The sequence below is a fragment of the Dendrobium catenatum genome, unplaced genomic scaffold (assembly GCF_001605985.2).
Source record: "Dendrobium catenatum unplaced genomic scaffold, ASM160598v2 fragScaff_scaffold_156, whole genome shotgun sequence".
NCBI lineage: Eukaryota > Viridiplantae > Streptophyta > Magnoliopsida > Asparagales > Orchidaceae > Dendrobium > Dendrobium catenatum.
In genome coordinates, this window is record NW_021318618.1 from 5,964,671 (window position 1) to 5,984,536 (window position 19,866).

Below are 19,866 nucleotides of genomic sequence, written 5' to 3' on the forward strand. Positions count from 1 at the left end.
TTGTGATCATTAGGATTAATTTAAATAAATCATTATTTTTATATCATATATTTTTTATTAAGAAAATAATAATCTATGAGAAGGTTGATCATGTTATATAAAAAAGTTCAAGAAAATAAAATTAAGGGAACTTAAATATTTTAAATAGTTTTTTTCTTAGTGAATAGTTAACAATAATTTAATTTAACTCTTATACAATTGAAATAATTCATTGCCATATTGCTAAATATATTAGGTATGACATAGCCATCATAATTCATTGCATGATTCAATTGAAAAGCTTATCATGCATGATTCAATTGAAAAGCTTATCAAGCATAAAAAAATTCCAAAATTATCGAGGTTCTTAATAATTATGATTATTTTACAAATATTTTATATGTACTCAAACAAATTTATAGAGTTCAAAATTTTTAAAATTTTGACTTTTGAGTACTCTTATTTAAAATGGAGATTAAAATTGTAGAAACTGAGGAAGATCTTCTTGCAAGATCTAGAGAGGGAGAGAGGAGGAGGGAGAGGGGAGAAGGAGAGAACGTGAGCCAAACTTTTCCAAATCTTATTTCTCTTGGCTGCCTTCCTAATACAAGCTAAAGCCTATTAATAGGCACCTAAGAGCTACACAAAATGACCATACACTTTGCCATACAAAAACCTATACAAAAAACCAACCTAAAACTAGGAACAAAACACAACAAAAATAAAAGGGAGAAGATTAAAAAAAATCATATTTGACGTGAAGGCAAAACAATAATGCAACATGAAAATGAGAATATATGTAAATTTAACCATTTTGATCATATAACAAATGTCCATTATGTAAAGAGCAAAAAGAAAGTATTCTGCCTAATAGTTGGTATGTCTCGATCAAAATCATAGTTGATGTAAAAATCCTAACACATGAGGAGCCTTTATTGAGTTGGTTAGAATATATTCCACTTGATTCCTCCATAGAAGTGACATTGTCTTCCATGTATAACTACCATTTGCTAAAGGATGAAAGCACCTCTCATGTCTCTCTCAAGAAGTTTAAAAACTCATGTAAAGAAGTTAAGGAGGATATATCTCATTATCTTTCGCCAATTCATTTCTCGCTCGTTATATTCCACTTAGATGAGATAGAACTTCTATGTGTATTTCTTTTATATTGTAAATTACCTTATCACTATAACGTGTAAAGTCTTAGTGAATAAATCTCATTTATTTGTGTATCATTATCTATCTTCTCATGGGGAGCTATTCCCCTTCAAAAGTCGTATGGCTTCTCCCCAACAACGAACCAAATTTTATCATTCACATCAATCTCATTTATTACTGTGAAATCTGTTAAGTAAAAAAAGTTAAGCTCTTCAACATCAAAGCACTTTTTGATGCAATAATTGAAATTTTATTTAAGAAACTTTGCAGTTAAGCATGCTCATCTTAAAAAATGTTGGGATGTGTGACCTCCTAAAAAATTACACCAATAAGATAAAACTGAGAGACCTTAAGACTAAAGTGGACCATTTCTCAAGAATTAAAAGTTTTTGCTGTTACAAATGATATTAGTGCAATACAACAACCGGAATATGAGAACTAAGTATCATAGATCAAGGATCATTTCACGAGTTCAAATATCTTCATAAACAAAACTTTGAATCTAAATAATTACTTTTGAATACGTTTTTAATTAAAAAATTAAGCAAAAAAAAAATGTCTTTATTAAAATAATTGCGTAAGTGCTCATATCAATAATTTCTGATGGTTAGCCAGCTGTATCAATATTGGACCCCATCGCCAAGTCTGATTTGCAAGTCTGGATCAGCTAAGTTGGACCCCATAGCGCATGTCTGATTAGCATGTCTCGATCTGCTCGTCTCCCCGTACCTAATCTTCAGCCACAAATCTACCTTTGGGTTGCTCATCAATTATTCTTTCCATAATCATTACTTTGCTCCCCCGACAAATCTAACTACGTCTCAAACATAAATTTATAATTATGTTTAGTTTCTAATTACACTTAATAATCATCTAATTAGAATTCATTTCATTCAAGTAATGCACCCGTGATAGTTAATGCATTACTGAGGTTTGACTATCAATCAAGAGGTCTTGAGTTCAAAATTTATTGTTTCGTTTGGGACGGCTTTCTTTCTGATTTTTAAAGCAGATTTTTAATACAAAAATTTAGAAGCAGAAAGAAAATCGTCTCAAACAAAACCTATGTCTGTCATGTGCATTGATCATGATAAATATCATTTAAATTTATTTTAAAATAAATATAATATAAGTTGGATTTTTTAAAGGAGTATGGCGATTAATTTAAATTAGGAATAAGAGCATAGTATTAAACAAATTTAGTTAGAAGCAAACTATCCAAATAGAATGGCGCATTCTAAAGAATACATCAAATGATTTGATGCATTCTAAAAAATGCCGCAAATGATTATGTGCATTCACCCCAATCAGTCGGACAAAAGCCTAAAATTATTGTAGTAATGCGCCAAACAGTTTGACGCATTCAACAAAACAGTGCATTTCATTGAATGTGTCAAACTATTTGACTTATTCTAAATACACCAAATAATTTGGCACGTTCAGTGGAATGTGTTGTTTATTTAATTTAATTCTTTTTAAATTATTTTAATATTTTGATTCTATTTTTAATTTAAATTAAACACCATCTTCCTAAAAAATTTTTGATATAAGTTTCTCTACGTACAATCATCTAAAAGCAAATTGTATGAGAGAAAAGATAATGCACAAACCTCTGAACGTCTAAAACCACAGCAAAGAATGTGCTGCCATAAAGAATTATAAACAATGAAGAGGGCTAGTTTGGCTAAGCTCCAAAGACATGAGTAGGCCAGGCGTTTCTGTCATGGAAACAATGATGCCAATTCTTCCACCTTCGGCCTAAAGAGATTTGGCTTTACTGAGAATCTTCATCATGGAACAACCTGCAATAATGCCATCTGCTCCCCACCAAGCTAGCTTGTAATTAATGCAAGCAAGCTCTGAGAGGGTCCTGGTTTTCTTTATTTGATAGAAACTATTAGGTAGGGATAGCTGGAGCAGCTCTTTGTGAGGGCGAATTATTAGGTCTGGTCATCGGACGTTCGGACATCCAATTCAGATGCACCACATCACCTAAATACACTGAGATCTGATGTATTTTGATGACGTGGCGCATCTGAATTGATGTACGGACGTAACAATTTGCCCTTTGTGAGGAGAGGCAAGTAGTCGTTCGAAACTGTTCTCCGAGACCTTATTGCTGCACACTAGTTTTTTTAGGAGTTTTTCTTTTAAAAATTTAAATAAGAGCAAATTTATATTTGATACATTCTAATACATCAAATATTTTATTGCATTCAATTGAACACATCAAATATTTTGGTTCATTTTATGTAATACGACAAAAGTTTTGGCGCTTTTTCTGAAATTAAATTTATTAAGATACTAAATAAATTTTTTAGTGAACGAATACACTAAAATGTTTGGCGCATTCAATAGAATGCATCAAAATATTTTTGAGAGAACATTTTATAACACTGATGCCACGGCGCTACCTTGTCGAGCATGTCAGCTCCTGAATTCATTAATATAATAAGTATAAATAATTTTTCTATTTTTGTGTGTGAAAATTTTTTCTTTCTTTCTTTCTATGGGTGGTGAAACTCATAATTTTGGACTAATTATATGAATATTTATGTAATCCCTATGTAGAATATTGTGATTTAAAGTATGAATAATTATTTTTAATATCGCTCGCTCTTCATTTAATTTATATAGTGATTATATATAAAATTAATATCTAGTGTAATACATTATCTCGATGAAGAAATATTGAATTCAATAGCAAAATTGAAATGGAATGCTTGTATGTCTAGACATTGGATATGTAATATCTATGGTCTTTAGAGATATAATAATTATAAGTAGATCATAAATATTTCTTTACATTCCTTCAAGCTCGATAGAGATAAATGAATGCATATACTCTTATTCATAATTATCACAGAGAGTCTACTTAGGAAAACTTAGAGTATTTAAATATCATTAGTCCAAAAAATTTTAATGATTGTTATCTTCATAGTTGTCTACATTTATCAAATAGAAATAACCCTTGATTTTGTTGCATATGATAAATTAAGTAGCTTGAGTAAATATTACTAAAAACATGTATGTGCAATATAGTATTTATGTGCAATATAATATGACTAAGAAGAAACTTTAGAAATTTTATAAATAAATTGTGTTGATGAAATAAAATTTCAGTGGAGGCGTTGACAATAATATTTCATAAAAAAAAAAAAGATAAATCTAACAAAAATAATTGATAATATTTTATCATTTTTATATATAGGTTGACTTATCTATAATGAACCAATTTCTTCATGAAATTTTGGATGATGATAAGTTAGCTTAGGGAAAATTATCATTTCTTATCCCATTTGCTTTTAGTAGAAAGGATATGCTGACCGTAGTGTTGTTGATAAGGATGTCGTTAATAACTCGAGCTAGGCTCGTCAATTCATTCCTTTTAAGTCAACCATCTGAGAAATTTTAAATGAGCGCAATCCCACATAGTGGGGCAAAGGCTTGATGTTGTTATGATTGTTGTTGCAACAATGACAAGTCTTTTTTTCTGGTGTTCTGCTCATTTTTTATCAAAAGTAAGTTAATTATATGTCTATATTAAATTGATTTTAAAAACTTTTAGATAACTTAGCTAATAGAAATTTAATAAAATTTAAAATAAAAAATAATTAATTATCTTATATTTCTACCAAAAATATCCGACATCCTTATTTATAAACCCTCACATGCCCTAACTAAGAACAAACTAGTGATCTTGTTTCACTCGTTCATTGCATCATTATTAGAAGCTCTTGTCCTCCCAATTCAAATTATCGTATTTCTCTCTCTTTCTCTCTCAGCTCTTAGCTCTCTTAGGCTAGTCAACATTATCTCGAATTTTTTGGTCTTCCTCTTTCTCGTCTAAGTCAGATATGAGCCGAACATACCTCAACTAGCTCGCCAACGCTCAACTATTTTTGGTTTGTTGGTTAGAAACTTTGACTATCAACTAAGAGGTCTTATATTCGAGTCTTGTATATATGATATGTGTGAATTTATTTTAATTGATCTAAATAAAAAAAAAAAAACCCAACCAAAAAAAAAAAGAAAAAAACCATACTCTTACGAGCTATTTTGGAACTTGAACGAACTTGGAGCAGCCATAAATTCAAAAGAGCCCAATATGATCAAGCATTCAACCCACTCAAACTCGGTCCATTTACATCCCTTAATTAAAGAGTGGCCTTTGTTTTATTCTCACCCTGCGATTAAAAATTTCATTGTAATGAGGCGTTAGTAACGATCATTCCCTCCAGGTAAATCAAACAGCCAAATTCACTTCGAAACTCGAAGGGATCAGAGCGGAGCGGAGGTGGGAGCCGAGGTATCCGGTCGGGTTGTGTGAAGGGTTTTAGGTCTGAAAAGTCGCCCGAGTCCCTTCGGAAGGAGGTGAGCCGTTCATGGAATTATCGCCGATTTCAATTTGTAATATGGAAACCTAAGCCCTTATTTGTCTAAGAAAAAAAAAAACTTTCCTTTTCTTCTCCTACGATCTCCCCTTTGTGCGTAGCTTTGCATAATCCTGGAATGTTTTCCTCTTCTTCCCAGGCTATTTTCAGAGCCAATTAAAATCTGAATTAGATATGTTATACTCCTACAATTGCTGCTGTACTCTAGTCTCCCTACAACTCGACGGACCTAAGCGTTCATCGGACTCTAGGCAAGTTTTTTTTGTAGATTATAATTCTAGGAAATCACAGAAGCAGCTCTTAGTGGTAAATTTGTCGCGGAAATCTATTCAAAATAATAGGTTTAGCTCAAAATTGAATCTTGCTGGCGTAAATTTGGTGGGCAAGGTCGAAGCGAAGTGTACGATGAAATGCTCTTCCTATGGAGGTTGCATGCCCTTGATATTAAAGTCCTTGGAAGATGTCAAGGATATTGATGAAGCTTTGAAGCCATGGGAAGGGAACCTTAGCAACAAGGAAAGAACCATAATCCTCAAGGAACAGACTCATTGGCAAAGGGCATGGGAAATATTCAACTGGTTTAAAAGCAAGGGTTGCTATGAGCTCAATGTGATTCACTACAATATCATGCTTCGAGTTCTTGGCATGGCCCGAAAATGGAATCTCATGTGGTCTCTTTGGAATGAGATGCAATGTGAAAGCATTATACCCACCAATGCAACTTATGGCACATTAATTAATGCTTATAGCAAAGGTGGTTTGAAAACGGAAGCCCTAATGTGGCTTTGTGAGATGTACAAGCAAGGGGTGAAACCAGATGAGGTGACAATGGGGACTGTTGTTCAAGCATACAAGAAGGCTGGGGAGTTTTGTAAGGCAGAGGATTTCTTCAAGAGGTGGTCAATGGCTATGGGCTATGCTCCTAGAACTCACAATAGTTACAGCTTATACACATATAACACTCTGATAGATACTTATGGGAAGGCAGGTCTTCTTGGAGAAGCTTCAGACACATTTGCTCAGATGCTAAGCCAAGGTATTGTACCTGACACTGTTACATTTAATACAATGATCCATATTTGCGGAAACCATGAACGGTTTGAAGAAGTTGTTTCTTTAGTAGAAATGATGGATGAGTTGCAGTGTTATCCTGATACAAGAACATATAACATACTTATTTCATTATATGCAAAATGTGATGATATTGCTCAGGCAACTAGTTATTTCAAAAAGATGAAGGACGCTGATCTGGTCCCAGATATTGTGAGCTACCGAACACTTCTTTATGCTTTGTCTGTAAGGTGCATGGTTCAGGATGCTGAATCCCTCGTCATGGAAATGGAGATAAAGGGCCTTGAGATTGATGAGTACAGTCAAACAGCTTTGACTAGAATGTATGTTAAAGTAGGAACACTTGAGCAATCCTGGGCTTGGTTTGAAAAATTCTGTGCTAAGATGAGCTCAGAATGCTATGCTGCTAATATAGATGCTTTTGGAGAGAAAGGGGTCTTGTTTCTTGCTGAGAAAGCATTTTCTCACTGTACAGAGAGATGTAAGCTTAGTGTGCTTGTGTTCAATGTGATGATTAAAGCATATGGTGTAAGGAAAGAATATGATAAAGCTTGTGACTTGTTTAACATTATGGATGATTATGGTATTTTGCCAGATATATGCACCTATTGCTCGCTTATACAGCTTCTTTCAGATGCTGAACTTCCACACAGAGCAGTGACCTTTGTAAGAAGTATGCAGGAGGCTGGCCTGGTAAGTGACTGTGTACCTTATTCTATGGTGATAAGTAGCTTTACTAAGCTTGGTGAAGTCAGAAGTGCAGAAGATTTGTTTAAAGAAATGATAAAGGTTGGTGTGCAGCCTGATATCATCATCTACTCTGTTTTGATAAATGCATTTGCTGAAGTTGGGAGTGCTCAAGACGCTGCTACATATGTAGAATTGATGAAGAGTATGGGTTTGGTTCCCAACTCTATCATCTGCAATTCATTGATCAAACTTTATACAAAGATTGGGTATTTACGAGAAGCAGAAGAGACCTATAAGTTAGCAAAATCTTTGGTAGGTGGTCCTCACCTATACTCTTCAAATTGTATGATTCATCTTTACTGTGACAATGCCATGGTTCAGAAGGCTGAGGATATCTTCCATCACCTAAAGCTTAACGGAGAAGCAAATGAGTTCTCATATGCAATGATGCTTTGCATATACAAAAAAATGGGGAGATTTGATGAAGCTTATAAGATAGCTCAAGAGATGCATGGTTTAGGACTCATTTCTGATGCACTTAGCTACAATAATTTGATTGGTTTTTATGCTGCGGATGGAAGAATGAAGGAGGCTCTAAAAACTTTTCAACAAATGTTGTCTATAGGCATAAAACCTGATGATGCTACTTTCAAGTCTCTTGGTATTATTCTGCTCAAGAGGGGAGTTTCAAAGGAAGCCATCAAACGTTTAGAAAAGGTTAGAGAAAAAGATAGTTTGGGTGGGTTACAGGAATGGGTAAAGGCCATGTGCTCAATGGTTAGGTTGGATGAGACCTTCACTGGATTTGATGGTAATAAAAAGGAACAACGAAAAGGAGATTTGTCCATACCCAAGTTTTACGAAGGAATTGGGTCCTATAGAGAATCAATGTACTTGGAACAATATTCATGCGGATGAAAAGCTTCTAATTCCTTAAATTAGTTTTGTTATTGATTTAGGAAGATTTATAAGTATTCTGTGGTTGTGAGCTGTGCATTGAAGTATATATTTCTTCTTTTTTCTTGGACTATCTTCTGCATTCATTCTATAGCCGAAGAAAAAGGAGAATTTCTATTATCTGCAGGAAAAATCTTGAGTTGGGAGAATACATCATGAGGAACACGCGATGATAAAGATGCTATTTTTGGGTTTGTTATTTAGGGAAAATCATGGCCTGAAATTTTAACAAACCCATACTAATTGAAACAGTAAGTTATGAAAGTCAGAAGCTCATTCGTACTTGATGAATGTTATTCGAGAATTGAATGATCCTAAGGTTCACAGCACTAAGGTACATTTTATTTCTTAGTCTTTTATTTTTAAATATTTTCTGTCTTTATTAAATTCAATTTGATTACCGACTAGTAAGTTCAATCTATTGTGTCCTGTTGTGCTTAAGGTTTCTTCAAAGTGTTTTGTGTAAGAAATTTTATTTGTTTGTTTAACGTACTTCAAACTGAACCTAGTTTCTCAAAGGATAAAAAGTGGGAACCTTTCTAGAGACACAAATTCTCTCCATTAAACAGGTTTCGATTTAGCTCAAAGTAGATATTTTCAGAGAACTAAGGCGCTGTTCTGTTGCCTGAAAAAGGAATGGATGTAAAAGAAATATAGTGTAAAAGGAATGCTTTGGAGTTGTTTGGATGAGTAAAAAATAAATACAGGATTTTACCTTTTTTTTATTTGGTTTGAAGTAAAGTGAATGCAATATAAATTGTAAAAAGGTTGTGTTCAGGGTGGCCGGTGCTTGACAGTGACCGGCGGCGGTTGGCGGCCATGGTTGTCAGCCGCAGCAGGATGTCGGTGTGCAGTGGTGGGCGGCAACGGCGGTGGGAGGCGGCGGAGGAGGTGGGCGGCGACAACAATGGTCGGCAACAGAGGTCGTCGGCAACGATGGTCAAGCAAGGAGCAAGCGGTGTAAAGTGTTCTCGCCCAAATTGGGGTAGAACACTTAACCTCAAAATTGAACTAGAATGAAATACACTGCATTTATTTTACTTTACTTTGGATTTGTTTTTCATCCAACCAAACACCAAAAAGTGAAAAAGCAAGGCATTTACTATGCTTTGCATTTTCTTTTCCTCCAACCAAAGCATTTATTTACTATGCTTTGCATTCACTGTGTTAATTTTTGAAAACTGTTTAGCATGAAAGATATTGATATGGTTAAATCCAATTAAACTGTTTGGCAAATATTCTTAAAATTTAGTATTTAAATGATGGAAGAGAAGTGACGGAATGAGCAAAAGTGGTGTAAACTCATAAATGATGGAGAAGTGACACAATGAGTAAAAGTGGTGTAAACTCATAAATCCTACTTCCGCGGATTTACTAAATCGGTGATTTCAACTAAAATTGGAGAAAGATGGATTTAAGAAGATAGTTGGAATTATGCTGCTAAAAAAAATGTTTGTCAAGATTTTGCCTAAATCAGTGCTAAATTTAAGCTAAATCTTGACAGTGCATTTATTTTATCCATAGCCTCATATCTTTGATTTCAAGCTAATCAGGAAGTTAGAGTTGTTTGCTTTGTACTCTTATGGTTGATATATTTACCTGCAGATATTTTTCTCACAAATTTTATATCATACTCCATTTCTCTTCTCTTCAGTTACTGCGTTCATCCTTTAACTGCCAATATTAAATAGCTTAATTATCTTCTTGTTAGTGTATTCCAAAATAGCCATTCCTGTTAGGTTGATAACAACTATTGAACAATCTGTCATGGGCTTATTCATGGATGCAAGACTTTTAAGCTCTTTAGATTTAGATTCTCGTTATATTTCAGAATATATGTAACAATTTTAAGTTGATAGAGGTACAAATATATTCTAAACTGCACTTATAAATAAAACAACTAACTAAATGTAGCCACTGAATTCATGATATTTGCTGATTTTGATCTTTTGCTCCAGCTGCTACGAGTTAAACTCTTGTTAGTGACTGATATTTAATCTTTTTATAAATATTAAAGCGTATGATTTGCTACATTAATGGTAACTTTATTGATTCTTATTCTAGTTCAATCCATTAATTCATAGCATGTCTTTGTCAGCGTCGTATTGGCCTCTATTGCATTTACTAGAAAATAGATGGACTAAAATTTTTATAAGCTTTGGTCGAAGTTTAGCATTTGTTAGTTTGAAAGTCATTTAAGTTGTAAAAATATAATTTGATACTTACTCTCTTGTTTTTACTTATTAAAAGATTTAAATTAATTTTAAATAATTAACTGACAGAAAAGATAATATCTTGTGTCATTAAAAATCTTCTATGAGGTGAAAGATCAATATTAAAATGAGGCTTTTAATTATATCTTGTAATAAATTATATACTTAATCAGTTTTTTCACAAGCTAGAATATTTGTGACGGTTGAGAGTCTTTTTTTGTTTGTGTTGTAAGAAGATATTGCCTTCTAACAAGAAAGTTGCAAACATTACACATGAGATAGAATTTTTATTGTGGAAAATTAGAGAGAAATCACATGGGATATCCTAGTTCAAAGTAATTCTACTAATTTAAGCTGGGGATTATAAATAGTCACCCTTCCTTATAATAATGAAAGCTGTAAATTCTTTCTATATTGATAACTGTATAAAATGTGTAAAAATATGACATAGAAATTATGAGAGGGATATTTTGACTTTCTTTACTGACATCAACGCAATTGAAACTTGAATTGGATTGTCCACATCACTCCTTAACTTGAAAAAATTGATTGGATGATTTCACCATGGGTTGGTCAAATAGGCCTGCAAGGGGTAGGATCAGCTCTAGAAGACCAAACAATTTTGATAGTGGTTGTTCCAAGAGTCCATGGAAGTCGACAAATTTGAATTTTTTAATGATTAGGTTGCTTGAAATAATTCTAAGATGGCATAGAACAAAATTTTATTATCGTCGATAAATACTATAAGATGGTGGTGAGACCTAGGTCTATTGTATATCTTGGGTCTATTGTTCCGATGATGGTGAAATAGATGGAGATATTGTTAGTAGAATTCAAGTTGATGGTTGAAGTGGAGGAATGCATCGGGCTTGTTGTGTGATAGAAATGTCCTCCTCAAACTTAAGGGAAAATTCTATATGATGGTGGGTGAGACCTACAATGCTTTATGGTGCAGAATGTTGTCCATTAAAAGAGAAGCATAATATTAAGTTAACTGTTGGAGAGATGAGGATGCTTAGGTGGATGAGTGGCTTTACTCTTAAAGGTAGGATACAAAATGATCATATACGTAAAAAGGTTGGAGTAGCTCTAGTGGAAGATAAGATTAGAGATAGTCGCCGTAGATGATTTGGTCACGTAAAATGGCAGCCTCCCGATGACCCAATTAGGAAAGTACATGTATTAGATTCGACTTATGTTAAGAAAGATAGAGGTAGTCCTAAAAAGACTTGGTTAAAAAATATTAGAAATGACCTTTATTTATTAGATTTAAATGAGAATTTGTCTGTTAATACGACACAATGGAGAAAAATAATTTATGTAGCTGACCCATATGGTGGAATAAATGCTTGATGTTGTTGTTGTGGTCGTCGATAAATATTGATGTTAGGTGGCAATCTTGGTATAAAAATATTTATCCATTCGATATCAATGCAACACCATAAATAGCTTGCTAATAAAAAGACTATAAAAATCACATTATGGCATAAAGTTTTTGACATTATATTTGAGTCTCAAGGAAATGCCTCATTTCCTCTGGTGCGATTCAATTCTATTTAGACTTCAAATGATAAAAATATTGAGACCGATTCACATTTCCTGTAGGATGACGACTTGAACCTTCTCTTTCGGTTGTGAATTATGATTTTCCTTCATTGGGTCAGAATTTCCCGTGTAGGTAGACTTCCAGAAGTCGTTGCTGCACTTTCTAAGCCAAATACTCGAATAAAAATCCCTTTTTTCTTAGTCAATTTGATTTTAGAGTCTTGCTGAAGCTCGAAAATGAGGAAAATAGATCATTTTTCTAAAAAAAAAAGAATTGGATCCCAAAACCCTTAAAATGATGCAAAGTATAAACTGTCTGGCAATCCGTGTTTTTTTCAAAAAAAAAAAAAAAAAAAAAGATGAAGATGAAAAAAAAAAAAAAAAAAAAAAAAAAAATCTGAAGCGAAAGAAAAAAAGGTTTTGGACGAGATTCTTTTAAAATTTGAGAAGCTATTCTTCTTTTGTTTTGAATATGCATTAAAAGCCTCTTAATTCTTAGTTTGTTTATGGTATTTTCCTCATGCTGTGCCGGCATTGAAGAAGAAAACTCTACAATTATAACTCCAAATCATAAACCGTCTTCGTCATAATATTTTGATTGTAGTGTTTTACTTGCACGATTTTTTTGTAATTTTTTTGGACATTGTTGAAAATCCTTAAGAAATTTGTATATGTCGGTACAAGTGAGGATTTCGTGATCGTCAGGTGTCCATTTTGCAAACCCATTTCACCGATATTTTCTAAATAAAATGATTTATTTTATGGATATTTTTCTATAATTTTTAAAGTCTCAAATTGATTTATATGAATAATTCTTCCAATTTAGATTCTGGGGCATCACAATTGGTATCATAGCACAATTGTTGGAAGAATTGATTTTACCAGAGCTATATGATTTGATTGAGAGTTGGGTATAATGGATAGTTTCAGGTGCATTAGTTTGCATGCATAATTGAACGACATTTGGTAGAATAAACTGTATGATTGTATGATTTTTGATGAGTTTTGATTTGATTTGAGTTTTGATTGAACTGATTTGATTTATCTTTACTCTATGCCCGAATCCTTAAGGTAAATGTTGGGGACGACAATTTCTTAAGGTTGGTAGATTGTAATATCTCGTATTTTGGCTTTGTCAATTTTTTTTTCTAGAGTCATTATAACTCCAAACCATAAACCGTCTTCTCCATAGTATTTTGATTGTAGTGTTTTACTTGCACGAATTTTTTCATAATTTTTGGATACCGGTGAAAATCCTTAAGAAATTGGTATATGTTGGTACAAGTGAGGATTTCGGGACCCTCAGGTGTCCATTTTGCAAACCGATTTCATTGATATTTTCTAAATAAAATGATTTATTTTATGAATATTTTTTTTTTATAATTTTTAAAGTCTCAAATTGATTTATATGAATAATTCTTCAAATTTAGATTATGGAGCATCACATTTTGACCCAAAAAGCGGAGATTGACCTGTTTTTTGACCTGAAAATTACAATTTTTTCACAGCCCCAGGTCATTTAGGTTGTGTCGGGTTGACCCGGACCCAAAGCGGGTCGGGCTCGGGCCCAAAAAATCAACCCGTTTGCAAAAACTTGTTGGGTTTGGGTTGACCCTAATAATGCTGGGTTAGTTTCGGGTTCGACCCGAATCCGACTCGTGACCTGAAATTGATACCCCTACGACGGGTGACGGACAAACGATTGATCATTGATCAGATCGTTTGAGGAGTACCATGTGGAAGTCAATTGGCCATCCGATTGATCAGATCGACAGTGATGGAGATTTGTTCTTGTTCATTTGTTCTTCACTTCCTCTGCACAAAAGAATGGTGGTCGGTCATTCCCCCTATTTGCTCGGACTAATCTGGTTCAATATTATTCATGGCTTGGTCGAGCTATGAATCCCCCTTTTTTGTTTTGTTGGAATTGTTGCATTGAGTTTGTCATCTCAACTAGTTTGCAAAAAAATGAAGTTCCTTTGATCCTCAAACTGATTTAATAACTTGTTTAGCTCAAATTGGGCGCTGCATGTGCATTTTTGTTCAAAATTAGTAAGTAGCCTGCTCTTTTTAGTCCTCAAATGATAAAAATATTTAGACCAAACCACATTTCCTGTAGGACGACGACTTGAACCCTCTTTTTCGGTTGTGAATTGTCATTTTCCTTCATTAGGTTAGAATTTCCCTTGTAGATAGACTTCCAAAAGTCGTTGCTGCACTTCCTAAGCAAAATATTCGAAAACAAATCCCTTTTTTCTTACTCAATTTGATTTTAGAGTCTTGCTGAAGGTCGAGAATGTGGAAAATAGATCGTATCGTCCAAAAAAAATCTTGGATTCCAGAACCCTTAAAATGATGTAAGGTATACTGTCTGGCAATCCGTGTTTTTGTTCAAAAAAAAAAAAAAATCTGAAACGTTAGGAAATTTCGATTTTAAGCGAAAAGAGAAAAGGTTTTGGACGAGAAAATTCAAGAGATTCTTTTAAAATTTGAGAAGCTAAATTTTTTTTTTTGTTTGTTTTGAATATGCAATAAAAGCCTCTTAATTCTTAGTTTTTTTATGGTATTTTCCACATGCTGTGCCGGCATTGAAGAAGAAAACTCTGCAAGACTTTTTATTTTTAGGGTTTAGATTATGCAGCTCATCTTGATTTTTTGGTTGGGAACTTTAGTTACCAATAAAGAGGGAGAAAAGGACCAAAATGGTTATTTAACTCTTTAGATTGTTCCAAAATGGTCCTCAATTATATTAAGGGATTATTTTGGTCTCTCAACTATTTTTTTTATAAAAAAAAGTCACACTGTAAATTTTTTTACGGTGAAAAAAGTAATGGATATATCGATAACAGGAGGGTATATACGGAATACTATAAATTTGTGGTCTAAATCACAGTAAATTTCGAGAGCCGAAATCAAAATAGGGAGAATTTTACCTATTGCAAAACTCCTTGCAGCGTCCAAACCCCATATCAAATTGAATGAGGTGAGCGTAGAATCCCAACGTCGAATTGCCGATAAAGTTGAAACCTAGCAGCCGACCAGTCTTCGCCTCCTTTGGCAACGTCGAACTCCAGTGAAACCCTAGCGTTGAACTCCAACAACATTGAACCCCAGCAGTCGGTTGTTCTTCACTTCTTCTGTTATTTTTTTTTTTGCTGTTCAACTTCACTCCTCCAACGACATTTCCTTCCTGTCGGATCAGAAGTCGCGACACTTTAATCGGAGGCAACCAAGGGTGCTCGCTCGCTGTGAAGATAACTATCTTCACCCTTTCGTGTGCTTTTTCTGCCAAATTCTATAATCGTCATAAATCTTGTTAAATCTTGCATCCAAACAGCCCCCAACAATCGATCTCTAGTAAAGTCGAACTTAGCAGCACCAAGGAGACCTGTCCATGAAGTCGACATCCATAGGCAGGGATAAAAATATTAAATAATTAATTGAGCAATTTTATTTCGTCATGTCATAATTTCTTATTAGCATCTAAAGCACTATTATTTTGGATTTTTTTTAAGAGTAGATGGACCAAAATGGTACCTTAACATAGTTGGAGATCATTTGGTCTTACCTAACGAGTTAAGGGGCCATTTTTGTCTTTTTTTCAACCAAGAGGTTTTGAGTTCAAATCTCGTGCATGCGATGAGGGTGTGAATTTGCCTTCAAATTTTTTTTTGGGAAAATACTAGCAGTCGAAGCTCAATTAAATAAATTCTAGGATTAGTACATATTCTTTAAAAGATAAAGCTACCAGCAAAATAAAGATTGAACTGTGCAACTAAAAGCAAATTTGAAACAGAACGCTTATCCCTGTAACCTGTTAGCAAAGAAGCAAAACAGAAGATAGACTGGTAGAGAACGGGGCCAGATGCGCCTATCATGAATTTGAAGATGAAAGGGAAATGCACCTATCAATATCAGAGTAAGCTTCTTCTTCCTTTCACTTTCTTTGGATCATCGTTTGAAACCTACATGTGGTTGGCAAATGTCATTGGCTGGGTACTTTTCCAGCTTCTGGAAATTAAAACCGGTTGAATGATCTGAACATTTTTCCAGCCCACGCTTTGCTACTCCCCGGGTTGCTTTAGAGGGGATTTGTACATGAGTTAGGGGTTCACAATCATGCTCGCCCACTAACCAAGCTAAGCCCGATGAAAAGTTATTGACTTGTGGTTTCATCAGAACTTCTCAATTTTTTTCATTTGTACTACATTTTTTTTTATATATACTACAAAAATATCTTAAGAAAATTTCCTAATGATTTAGAAAGAAAATTTGACATGACTGGTTTTTTTTTTGTCGACAGTTAAGGACATCGAATGTTGATCACACGGGATGAAAATATTATTTTTTAGGGATATTTAAGTCAATTAAGATAAACTCACATACATATTATATACGCGAGACTCAAATCCAATACTTCTTGATTGAAAGTGAAAACTCAAAACCAAGAGATCAAGATGAGTTGCATGACCCACCAATGCTTAGCTTGGTTGGTGGGAGTGCTCGGTTGGGCACCCCCCATCCCGAGTTCGATTCCCTCGAGCGGCAATCAGCCCTTAAGTGGGTGCTCCAAAGCGCCGACTATGGTTTGTGGCCTGGGTGGCCCATTAGGTCGGCCAGGGTTTATGGACCGTCAAACAAACTCGATGAAGTCGGATGTGGCAGGGAACGCTTCCTCGTCATATAAAAAAAAAAAAATACGACTTGCATGGGACGAAAATATTCCGTCAACTAATGAACCACAGCTTGATATGCCTGACATGTTCTTCAGGAATTCCTAGGCTACATAATTGCAAGCAGATTTTTTATTGGAGGGTCAAAGGAATTAGGTTCAAGACGTACTGGATATCATTAATGAATCTTTCTATTCTTATATCTTGGGGATTTGTCTTCTTAATTTTGAACGATATAATGAGTTATTTTATAGCTTCCTTTATCGAACAATTAATGATAGCATCTCATCTATGACCAATTTTACTTTAATGGAGCTTTGTAAGAAGTCAAATGTTCGGCGAGATAGAACTTCCGAATTTGAAGTACTGAAAGTTCAAAGTGCTCTATTTAAATTTTTATATTGATGTATGGGAGATTGATGGTTAGGAGGCGATGTCATGTCCCATAATCTAAGTTAAAAAAAATTATATTTTTTTATCTTTTTATAGCAATAATCAGAATTATCTAATTTTTTTTAATATAAATACCAGCATAAGTAAATATATTGCTCAAAATAATAATATACATGTATTAATTATTCATAAATTATATACAAAAGTCAAGAGTCATACAAATATAATATAATGTCTGCTCATTCTTGAGCTCAAAAGAATAATTAAAAGATAAATTATTTGTAAAACTTGAATAATCATGCATATGATTGCTTTACACTCCTGAATCTTTTCCCTGGCCTGAAATCAAGCTTATGAAGCCTAGTATATCACTAAAACTCTACTTCTAAACTAAAAGCACGAAAAAAATAATAATATGCATGAATTCATTTAGTTCTTTATTGGAATAATTAATATGATCATAAATCTAAAATAGTACAGTTCGGATGCCGAAATAGTTTGGCTGCAAGCATCATTTTCTTAAACCAACATAGCAAAATTATCCAAACAGTTAGAAAATTGTATAAATCAACAAAGCAAAAGTATCCATAAAAACTATCAGAAATCTATGTCATTGTAATATTATCAAGGAATCGTGCAAGAAAAAAAATAATGCTCAATTATTTTGAATTGGTATCAAATCAGTATCTAAATCACGTGCTCATTAACAATAAATCAGTACAATGAATCAGTAGCAGTAAATATCAGTATCTAATATGCATACTCAATCAATCATATTAAACAAGTTATGAATTCTAGCTTGCGTGGTGTTTTTCTAGTAAATAATCCAATAACAATGACTCAATAACATTGAACTAGTAATAGTTGGCTCTCAGTATCAGAGTTGTCACTCTTGTTCGTCGGCATAATACTTACTACTTACGCACCTAATTAGCAAATCACATAAATCGGTAGAGGATAACAACATAAATTATAATATTTAAAGGGAAACTCATTGGCCCACCATTTTGTATAGTTATAAAACAATCTCTAGCCAACCTCAATAATAAACCAACCTTTCTTGTTCTTACATGAATAATTTATAAAAATAATAATGATCAGCTATTACTTATTCACATGTCGGTATTCATTAACAATGCTTGCATTAATAGTATAATCATAACAAAATGCCCAAATCACTATTCCTATATGATTCATATAAAAAGTAATAACATCACATTTCTTTGATGAAAATATAAAACCAGCCAGTCAAAATGAATAGAATAAATTATACTACAACATATAAAAAGTTATATTGTAGCAACTTCCTACAATCAGAAATATGCAATAAAAATTAATTTGGGAGAAATCAAAAGTAAAAATAAAAAATTTTGAAATAGGAGTATGTTAGAAATCAGATATAATGATCTGAAGAAATTTTGTAAAAGTAACGTAACAAATTGACAGTCAAAAGCTTTGTTTCTCTCTCCTCCTTCTCTTCTCCTCTTTTTCCCTTCAATGATAAGCCAGCTGAAGTGAGGGGAGAGATGGTTGAGTGGAGAGAAAAAAATATATAAAATGTTATTTTAGAGCCCGACGACGCCGTATTGCCCAAGTGATCCAGCATCACAGCATTGCATGCAACACAGCACTACGCCATAGCACTGTCAACAATGCCACCGTGTTTTATTAATTTTTAAAATTCAAGAGAACACAACGCCGGGGCACCCCGCTACTTAGTGCCACAACACTATATCAAGAATCTCAAATTTTCATTTTTTTTTTAATAATAGTTTCAACATTTTCAAGTTGTTACAGGTGATATCGCTAAAAGATTAATTGATCAAGTGTCATGAATAGTTGGAGAACATGGTTACTATAATTTATTAATTTATAGCTATGGGAGATTGATTGTTCTTGTGACGAGCTAGTGCAAGCCTGAGTGAAGATTCATGAAAGGACAAAGGACTCCAAAAATGCTTGAAGTAGAGAAAAGAATGGCGCGCCATCTGAGGTAGGGTCAAAAGCTGAAGCTGCACCCCCAATTCAAGGCATTGAAAGACTTTAAGACCCATCGCTGTTTGTCTTGGTGGTGAAGAGCCGGCTGGCTCAGGTCTCTGGTTCGAATCCCTTGACAAACAGTGAAAGTCTTAAGTGTTGACTCGTGTAAATTGGTATGGTTGCATACTAGGTCGATCGGGGTTTTCACTAGCCTAAGAACAGTACTTCCCCGTCACAAAAAAAAAAAAAAAAAAAAAAAAAAAAAAAAAAAAAAGACTTTAAGAATTCTTGAAAGCATCGGTGTAATGTTTAAGATTGTGCGCATGAGGCAAATAACTATATATTCATAGTGAAGGTGAAGGAATTGGGTAATACTTTGAGGAAGGACTCATTCAAAGCTCTTAGAAGGCCTTCACATGGTGTAATGAAAAATGAAGCTAAAAGCCAAGTGGGAAAAATTATTTCTAATTATGATATGGACTCATTCAAGCTTAGTGTCATGTTTTTATTTATTTTATTTTTTATATGTCATGTGATGTATGATATATATACATGGCGGTTAGGTAAACGGGTTGGAAATGCGAATCCGGATCCGACCCGGCGGGTTACCGGGTTGACACGACCCGCCCTGGGAAAGCTGTAGTCGTGCGGGGTGACAAGCGCAGGGCGGGTGGGGGTCGCGCGGCGGCAGTGCGGTGTCCCGCGCAGGCGGAGTCGCCGGGCAGCCGGGCCGAGGGAGCCGCCGCCGGCGGGAGAACCACGCGAGCACCAGGCGGGCAGCCGCCGAGCAAGAGAGCAGCCTACGCGGGCGTG

The 19,866-nt window shown here is 34.2% G+C and overlaps 1 protein-coding gene across 1 annotated transcript; it reads left to right on the forward strand.

The window, feature by feature from the left end:
• The first annotated feature begins 5,324 nt into the window (after positions 1-5,324).
• LOC110103683 (pentatricopeptide repeat-containing protein At3g23020) lies at positions 5,325-8,282 on the forward strand. Its single transcript, XM_020832486.2, has 2 exons — positions 5,325-5,511; positions 5,671-8,282. Exon 2 carries the CDS (start codon positions 5,706-5,708, stop codon positions 8,208-8,210), a length of 2,505 nt encoding a protein of 834 aa, XP_020688145.1. The 5' UTR covers positions 5,325-5,511; positions 5,671-5,705; the 3' UTR covers positions 8,211-8,282.
• Positions 8,283-19,866: the final 11,584 nt, after the last annotated feature.